Source organism: Salvelinus namaycush, chromosome 11 (genome assembly GCF_016432855.1).
Source record: "Salvelinus namaycush isolate Seneca chromosome 11, SaNama_1.0, whole genome shotgun sequence".
NCBI classification, from domain to species: Eukaryota; Metazoa; Chordata; class Actinopteri; order Salmoniformes; family Salmonidae; genus Salvelinus; species Salvelinus namaycush.
The window spans coordinates 6,929,048-6,937,975 of record NC_052317.1 but is presented as its reverse complement, the minus strand read 5'-3'; the positions used below and the strand labels follow the sequence as shown (position 1 = coordinate 6,937,975).

Sequence of the window (8,928 nt, the reverse complement as noted above, 5' to 3'; positions counted from 1 at the left end):
AGACTGCTGAAATGGATCAAAAGTGGATGAACAGAATTGGTGTCGACTCAGTTGCAACTCAAGTCCAGTGATCTAAATTCAATTGATTCGTAGAGAATTCAAGAACTGAATTGACAGGAATTCAAACCGAACCAACCCCAACTCTGACATAACATAAATAAACCTTAGAAAGTGTCAAAACTGTCAATTTTGTGTGATGAATTGGCACAGCATGGTCCCGAATGGCTGGATGTGATGATAACATCATATGTCCATCCCTTGAACAGACTCAGTGAGTGACCCCTGACCTTGGTACGGGTGCATGTGTGTATGTATGTGCGCCTGAGCAGCGGCCATCTTGAAAATTAACCCCCTGAGCAGCCATTTAGTCTAGCCTCCATCCTCCTACTTTGCCCACCTCACTTAGCCGTAGTGGACAGCATAGGCTGCTCCGTGTACCAGTGAGTCCCCGGGTCGGGCATACTGCCACCCAGTGGCAGCGCGATAAACTGCGGGCATGTATTTCCGCCCCCGCCGACTACGCCACACCCCACTCCAACTGGGTACGGGTGATGCCCGTGCTGGCCGCTCATGCCACTGTCCGTCCGTCCGATGTGAATCTCGTCCTCTTCGCCCTCGCCTGTGGTCTTGCGGTAAACGGGGTTGTCAAAGTTCATACTCTTGGTAGAGTTTACACGATAGTTCCGCCAAACCAGGTAGACGCCAGTGCAGAGCAGACCGAAGACCACTGTGGCAACAATAGGAACTGCATGCGTTTAACACACAGTGGCAGGGGGAAGGGATGGGGGGACACGGGGAAGACGGAGGAGTGTTAATGTTGTCGGACCATGAGCATCGTGAGATGACAGGCACAGAGCGGAAGTATAGCAAATCAAGACATGCGGATGGACAGAGGGGGAGGGGACGGAGTGAACTGGCCTTGTGGTGGGGATTTCTGTGCTAGGCTTGGTGGATCAATTGACATTAACATCATCAGGGAATAATCTCATAACTTCGAAGAGCATGGTTTGTAGGCAGGTAGCCATATAGTTGTCACACAACTTCAAGCCAAGCCAGATGGGACATTTCTGAGAGATCTTGGCAAAACTGAGCTTGAGGCAGTATTGATGAAAAACAGTGGGTACGGTTTGTAACAGAGGAACCGCAACTGTCCAGCATGCTTTCAGCAAGCTCATAAAACTGAGAATTGACTATAATCTTTTTGTGTTGTATATTTTACTAGTCCATTTAAGTATTGAGAGAGAAGTGTGTCTGGAAGCTAACATTACTTAATTTGCTACTTCAATATAATATTTATATTGAGTATTACTACAGCTCGCAGGTTAGCTTTAAGTGTAAATGAAATACACTTATATATGAGCTGGATTCAAAAAAGAGTTGCAGATTATCTTCAGTCAAAAGGTGACATCATTTCATCACCATTTCATCATTTCAAAACCTGCCATAGCATCATAATACTATTACTTTTGCATGCAACTTTATTACCGTATAAGGGTATCCTGTCTGAGTCACTTTATGCAGATGAGAGGCGTTGCCAGGTGAAGGGGGGCAACCCAAAAATTGCTGGGTTATTTAGGCTGATTGGCTAATTCCCTGCTGACCTGTGTGCCCATCACCCTTGTCATTAGAAGGGCAGGAGAGACTGGCATTTCCCATATGCCCTCATTGCCCTACATGTAAAACCTCAGCTCCACATTAATTATGATAAAACACCCCAGAAAAGAAGAGTAGCATAGGGTTGTGTTCATTACGGCGAGCAATGTAAAACGTTTTGCTGCGTAAAACGAAAATGAGCTTTTCTTATTGGACAAATCCATGTACTCCCCCACTGTTTCAGTCAGTATTATTCCATTTGGAATGGGTGTTTTCTGACTGCCTGCAATAATATATCCAAACAAACTCGCCTGCCACCATGGTTGTTTTGGTTGGAACGTACCCGACACACAATAAATGAATGGATATGCAGTGGCAGAATGTCAAAACACAGACACACAATGGTTTCTGAGTGGCCATGTCTCTAGGCATGGTCCCTCTGGTCCAAACTGAACCAGGATCAGTGGATAGTGTAGACAATAGACTAAATATAGCAAGCTTGGGTTCAAATACTATTTGAAATAATTGTAACTACTTTTATCTATGCATGATTGAACATACCTGGCTTCATGGACCCTCCATCTGGCACTCTAGGGCAAACACTCAAAGTATTTGAAAGATTTCAAATACTATTTGAACCCAGGCCTAGTAGGGAGTAGACTAAATATAGCCGGTCAGACAGGACAAGCAGCCCCTGAGGGGTACAGAGAGAGGACATGTACTTACCTATAGGGATGACTACTCCCAGAACTGCCACTGTCAGGTTCTCCCCCAGGAGAAAATGCTCACTTCCAGCTACAGAGGAGGAGGCATGGAGGCAAGAGAAAGAGAGAGGGACATAGGAGTGACAGAGCGAGAAAGGGACATAGGAGAGAGAGAGGGACATAGGAGAGAGAGAGGGAGAGAGAAGAGTGGGGGAGACAGATGGTGAAAAAAAGAGTAAGGATGACAAAGGAGAGAGAGAGAGAAAAACAGATAGGGAGTGTCAGAGAAGAAAATAAAAGTGGGAGAGAGAGAGAGCGTGGTTAGCCCCGCTATTAGGTGTGTGTGCGTTTGGAACATGGTTTCCATTAGGAAAATGTGGCACCAGACAACGTGACCGGGAAGATTGTAATTTACCGGCCATTTGAGAAATTTACCGAACCCATATGGATTGGGTTTGTAACCCATTAGGGTGTCCACCCACGGTGCTCAGGAATCCCATTTCGATTATGGTAATTCATCTTAACAGAACATGCAACTCCCTGTAATGAAAGAGCCGATAAAACGTCAATTTCTAACATTTTCCAAAATGCAATTCGCAGGAAAACACCACTCTAAACAGCGCACCTGATGAGAGCGGTTCCATATGTGAGAGAGATGAAAATCTCTTCTTCATTTTTTTGTTGCTGTGGATTGTTTCAAATCACAAGCTCGTAGGCTTATGGCTAGTTGGGAGGCCCGCAAATTTGGGCAGCGCACGTGGCAATAGGCCTAGCTGATTATTAAGTTGCGGCTGTCAGTGAAAAGCATCTAAAACGTGTGAATTGGATGTGTATTGAGTATGATTTGAAATGTTGAGACAAGAAGAAGGGGATGGGTGTGTGGCGAAGATATAGGCAAGTCTCTCTCCAGAATGGCTCAGTTGTCTCCCACAAATTCTTGCACATTCATTGTTTCACTGTGTGAATTGTTTACCCTTTGATTGTTTCTTTTTGATCAATTCCCCATTACATGTGTCACCAGTAGTAAATTTACTGTTAATCCCCGTCATTTGGTTCCATTCATTTCTGTTACAGTCAGATTTCACAACCTGCTACACTTCTGAGAAACAAGTTTTGGTTAATTTCATAACCATCATTTCCAAGTGTTCCATGTGAGCAATGAGCATGTGTCTGGTTTCTCTGTCCTGATAATGTTGAGGGAGCGCGTGCGCCTGAGCAGGAATAGAAGTACCTGGCCTGCTGTGCGGAAATGTAGGAAGTGGTGAGATTCACCACGTCCCTCACTAATAAGCTGAGCTTCTAAGTCATTTTTTCTTCACCTCACACAGTAAGTCAGCGAAGTCTGTTTTAATAACATCCACTGCGGATTATAATATATTAAAACTATAGTTCCCCAGAGTAGGCTATTGAATTTTCTTTCAACAATCTACCCCTCAATAATCACCAATCCTCGGTGTGAAAGAGCAATGGAAGTTATAGGCCTACTGCTGCATTGGCCTATAGGCTGTGAATTCCATGCGCTCGTTTCTTTAGCTGCCAATGGATCACAGGGGTATCAATGTGTCCATATGGCGGAGGCTGGAGATCTCAAATTAGTTGAATTTTTACTTTTAGATTGGTAACAATTGAATTCAGATTTTTACAATTAACCACATGAAAATGATTTTGAGAAACGAAAATGCGCATATGAAAATCATAAACGGCACGCAGATCGGTAGCAATGGTAGCATAATTGTAAGCTTCCCGGAGCTTGAAATTCACGTGCCGCCAATGAAGTCTTAATAAAAGAATTGCCTCCACGTTTCGATGGTCAGATTTTGGCAATAAACTACTTTGAAGCAAGGTAAGACATGCATCATAATATGAAATAAAATGTTCAGGTTTCAAACAATTAAGTATGTTTTCAGAACGCATACTGTCTCCAGCTCTGCATCGCAGCGCTAGCTGTGCCACCAGAGTCTCTGGGTTCACGCCCAGGCTCTGTCGCAGCCGGCCGCGACCGGGAGGTCCGTGGGGCGACGCACAATTGTCCTAGTGTTGTCCGGGTTAGGGAGGGTTTGGCCGGTAGGGATATCCTTGTCTCATCGCGCTCCAGCGACTCCTGTGGCGGGCCGGGCGCAGTGCGTGCTAACCGAGGGGGCCAGGTGCACGGTGTTTCCTCCGACACATTGGTGCGGCTTGCTTCCGGATTGGTGCGGCTTGCTTCCGGGTTGGAGGCGCGCTGTGTTAAGAAGCAGTGCGGCTTGGTTGGGTTGTGCTTCGGAGGACGCATGGCTTTCGTCTCTCCCGAGCCCATACGGGAGTTGTAGCGATGAGACAAGATAGTAATTACTAGCGATTGGATACCACGAAAATTGGGGAGAAAAGGGGGTAAAATTTCCAACAACAAAAACAACAACAAAAAAAAGTGAAGTGGTGGGTGACTCGCTGATGGCCTGTCGCCTGCACTTGAATGGTGAATGGGAGGCGAGCTTCAATTACCAGTTCAGAAATAAAAATAGTAGCTCTTTTTAATTGTGCACCAAAACTGTTTTTAATAATAACTGTTTTTAATAATATTATAATTTATTAATTAATAATAATTAATAAATGCTTGAGGTCCCCCTCCTCAAGCATTTAGTGTTGAGGAGCTGCAGGAGAAATCCCGCTCAAAATAGTGCGTGTGTGATTGTTGTGTTGAATAAATAAGATACATGACAACTATCGAAAATACACACACAGGCCAATTGAATTATAAAAAATTACACAAATTAACCTATAGACCGATAAGCATGAAGATCAAACGTATTTCCATCGACTGGTATTTCTATCAATTAATAAAAAACATTATTTTGCATTGGGCAACACATTTTTTCCCCGGCTTTTGACAGCTAACAGAAACCCTGGTTTGGAAATGAAGCAGTATTTGGCAGGAGACAAAGAGGTGGTGGACTAGGCCGCGCGTTATCAGATAACACTCTGGCTGTGCCCAAAATGACACCCTATTGCCTATATAGTGAGCTATATGCCCTGGTTAAAAGTAGTGCATATAGGGAATAGAGTGCTATTTGCACCCATAATGTCCAGGATGGTTTCTGAAATATGATCATGTCAAATTCAGGTGAACTGATCATTTTATCGCTGTAAACTGCTGAAAATCACACTTCCATGCTAATGGCTGTAGGTAATTTCTTCAAATGATGTCCCCCTCTCCCTCACTGTCCTAACGAGTTCCAAATCTGACAGGAGGGCTACAAAGAGCTGGTTTCTGAAATGTTAAATATTGCGATCTTGCTCAAGAACTGTAGGTAATTACTACAAATTCATGTCAATTAAACATAGTACACACGGATACATATCTGGTACACACGCAGACATAGACAGACCTGTTACACACACACACACACACACACACACACACACACACACACACACACACACACACACACACACACACACACACACACACACACACACACACACACACACACACACACACACACACACACACACACACACACACAGGCATTGGTGGCCACTTGATGGCACTTACAGTGGTGAGAGAGGTTGCTGTCCTCCTTGATGACCTTAGTGTCCCCAGACCCTACTGTGGTGGAGGTAGTGTGATCCAAACGCCGGCCATCTTTCTCCTTCACCTCTGCCCCAGGTTTGGCGATGAGGAGGGGTTCTGGGGTGCTGGAGGGGGCGGGGGTGAGGTGGCGGACCCCGGCATCTGCCTGGGACAACCCAGAAGTGGAATGGGAGTCCTCTTTGTCCTCCTCGATACTTGCCGTGATGATGGCTACCGAGCTGGTGGGGAATGGCGACCGTGTGGTAATAGTCTCATTTGCTAAAAGAACAGGGAAATACAATTAGTTACAGTACATCCTTGTATGTATGCCATATCAACTATATGTAGCTGTTTTACAAGATTAGAACAGTAAGATTATCATAATAGAGTATTACTCAATCAAACCTCAACTATGGAAAACTCCCGATGGCGCCGGAAGTACACTACTTGACCAAAAGTATGTGGACACCTGCTCGTCCAACATCTCATTCCAAAATGATGGGCATTAATATGGAGTTTGTCCCCCCTTTGCTGCTTTAACAGACTCTACTATTCTGGGAAGGCTTTCCACTTGCTGTTGGAACATTGCTACGGGGACTTCCTTCCATTCAGCCACAAGAGCATAAGTGAGGTCGGGCACTGATGTTGGGCGATTAGGCCTGGCTCGCAGTCGGCATTCCAATTCATCCCAAAGGTGTTTGATAGAGTTGAGGTCAGGGCTCTGTGTCGGCCAGTCAAGTTCTTCCACACCGATCTCGACAAACCATTTTTGTATGGACCTCACTTTGCATGGGGGCATTGTCATGCTGAAACAGGAAAGAGCCTTCCCCAAACTGTTGCCACAAGTTGGAAGCACAGAATTGTCTAGAATGTCATAGTATGCTGTAGCGTTAAGAATTCCATTCACTGGAACTAAGGGGCCTAGGCCAAACAATGAAAAACAGCCCCAGAACATTATTCCTCATCCACCAAACATTACAGTTGGCACTATGCATTGGGGCAGGTAGCGTTCTCCTGGCATCCGCCAAACCCACATTTCTCTGTCGGTCTGCCAGACGGTGAAGCGTGATTCATCACTCCAGAGAACGTGTTTCCACTGCTCCAGAGTCCAATGGTGGTGAGCTTTACACCACACCAGCCTACGCTTGCCATTGCACATGGTGATCTTAGTCTTGTGTGCGGCTGCACGGCCATGGAAACCCATTTAATTAAGCTCCCGACAAACAGTTATTGTGCTGACTTTGCTTCCAAGGCAGTTTGGAACTCGGTAGTGAGTGTTGCAACCGAGGACAGACAATTTTTAACGCGCATTGTGCTTCAGCACTCTGTGAGCTTGTGTGGCCTACCACTTCACGGCTGAGCTGTTGTTGCTCCCGGACGTTTCCACTTTACAATAACAGCACTTAACAGCTGACCGGGGCAGATCGAGCAGGGCAGAAATTTGACGAACTGACTTATTGGAAAAGTGGCATCCTATGATGGTGCCATGTTGAAAGTCAATGTCTGTTTATGGAGATTGCATGGCTGTGTGCTCGATTTTATACAACTGTCAGCAACTGGTGTGGCTGAAATAGCCGAATCCACTAATTTGAGTATGTCCACATACTTTTGTATTTGAATTTGAAGCGAGCCATATTGCTGTATGGGGCTGAATGGCACCAAAAAATCGCTAAGGATCATAGAGAAAATGACCGTAACTATCAAAGGATCATGGTCGATGTAGTCATTTTAATCCTGCCTGAGAGACACGTGCAAAGAGCGTGCATGAGGGCGAGCCTCCTCGTAGCCTGCCGGCCTGTGATTGGTCTGTCAGCATGTGGTTCTGTGTTACGACAAATGTAGTAGTCAGAATGGATCAATATTTAATTAAATATCTCCTTTTGTAGCGAACGTAAAAATAATTCACAGTGGGGATCAAACTTGATCAGAATAAACCAAAATGGGCGCCTAAAAATACATTGTCGCCGTTCTGGCGATCGTAATTTACATAGGCTTTCTAGGGCAGACCAGGGCTTTTGGCACTGATAGGTTGCTACGCAGTAGCCGACCAGCAGAGGTCGTGACTTTGAAATGGAGGACAGGCTCATGGAAATGGTTGGAATTAATGGATGGTACCAAATGAGCCCATCCCCCCTTTTTCTCCCTCCACCAGCCTCCACGAACAGCCACCCACTGACACACACACTCTCACCTGGCACACAGCCCCGCATGTCGGGCCCCAGGTCCTGTCCTGTGGGGCAGGCGCAAGTATACTTGGGGGAGTGCTCTGTGATCTGGGGGGCTTTGAGACACAGGTACTCACAGCCACCGTTGGCCTCACTGCCCAAGTTACAGCTGTCTGGGCCTTAGAGAGGGAAATAGAGAAACACACAGTCAGAGACAGAAATACAAAAGGCTGTGTTTACACAGGCACCCCATTTCAGATCTTTTGCCCATTTATTGGCCAAAGAGCTGATCTGATTGGTCGAAAAAGATCAGAATTGGGCTGCCTGTGTAAACGCAGCCAAAGAGACACACAGAGACTCAGACGCATTGGGGTAAGGAGAGTCTCTCTAGCTAACTTCGACACCAAGCTAGATAAGCTAATAACCAACGTGCCAGGGGAGATCTGAGGAATTCCTTGCTAGGCGGCCTTTGCATTGCTTGCTCTTTGGGGTTTTAAGCTGGGTATCTGTAAATCACTTTGTGGCTGCTGATGTAAAGAGGGACTTATAAAATACATTTGAATGATTGATAATCCAGGCGAACTGTTCACTTATTCATATAATAAAAACATTTAACAGTGTAACTGCACTGTTAAGATACACGTGGCACTTTGATCTTCGTAACTACTAGCTTCTCAACTTAATAATGTGATGGGTCTGTTACATGAGACCAGGGATCAGTCTGTGAAGACCAGGTGGAACTAGTGTAGTTTGTGTGTTACATGGCCTTTTAGTCATTTAGCAGACGCTCTTATCCAGAGCAACTTACGGGAGCAATTAGGGTTACGTGTCTTGCTCAAGGGGACATCGACAGAGTCGGCTCAGGGATTCAAACCAGCAACCTTTCGGGTTACTGGCCCGACGCTCTTAACCGCTA

The 8,928-nt window shown here is 45.5% G+C and overlaps 1 protein-coding gene across 1 annotated transcript in view; it reads right to left on the bottom strand.

Annotated features, from left to right (window-relative positions):
- Positions 1 to 398: 398 nt before the first annotated feature.
- The window catches only part of LOC120056246 (low-density lipoprotein receptor-related protein 8-like), a 174,060-nt gene continuing 165,530 nt past the window's right edge, over positions 399 to 8,928 (bottom strand). The window contains exons 15-18 of the mRNA XM_039004496.1: positions 8,039 to 8,191; positions 5,830 to 6,126; positions 2,320 to 2,388; positions 399 to 745 (exon numbers count right to left, since the gene is read on the bottom strand). Of these exons, the coding sequence (XP_038860424.1) occupies positions 399 to 745; positions 2,320 to 2,388; positions 5,830 to 6,126; positions 8,039 to 8,191 (866 nt within the window). The remainder of the gene's footprint in view (positions 746 to 2,319; positions 2,389 to 5,829; positions 6,127 to 8,038; positions 8,192 to 8,928) is intronic.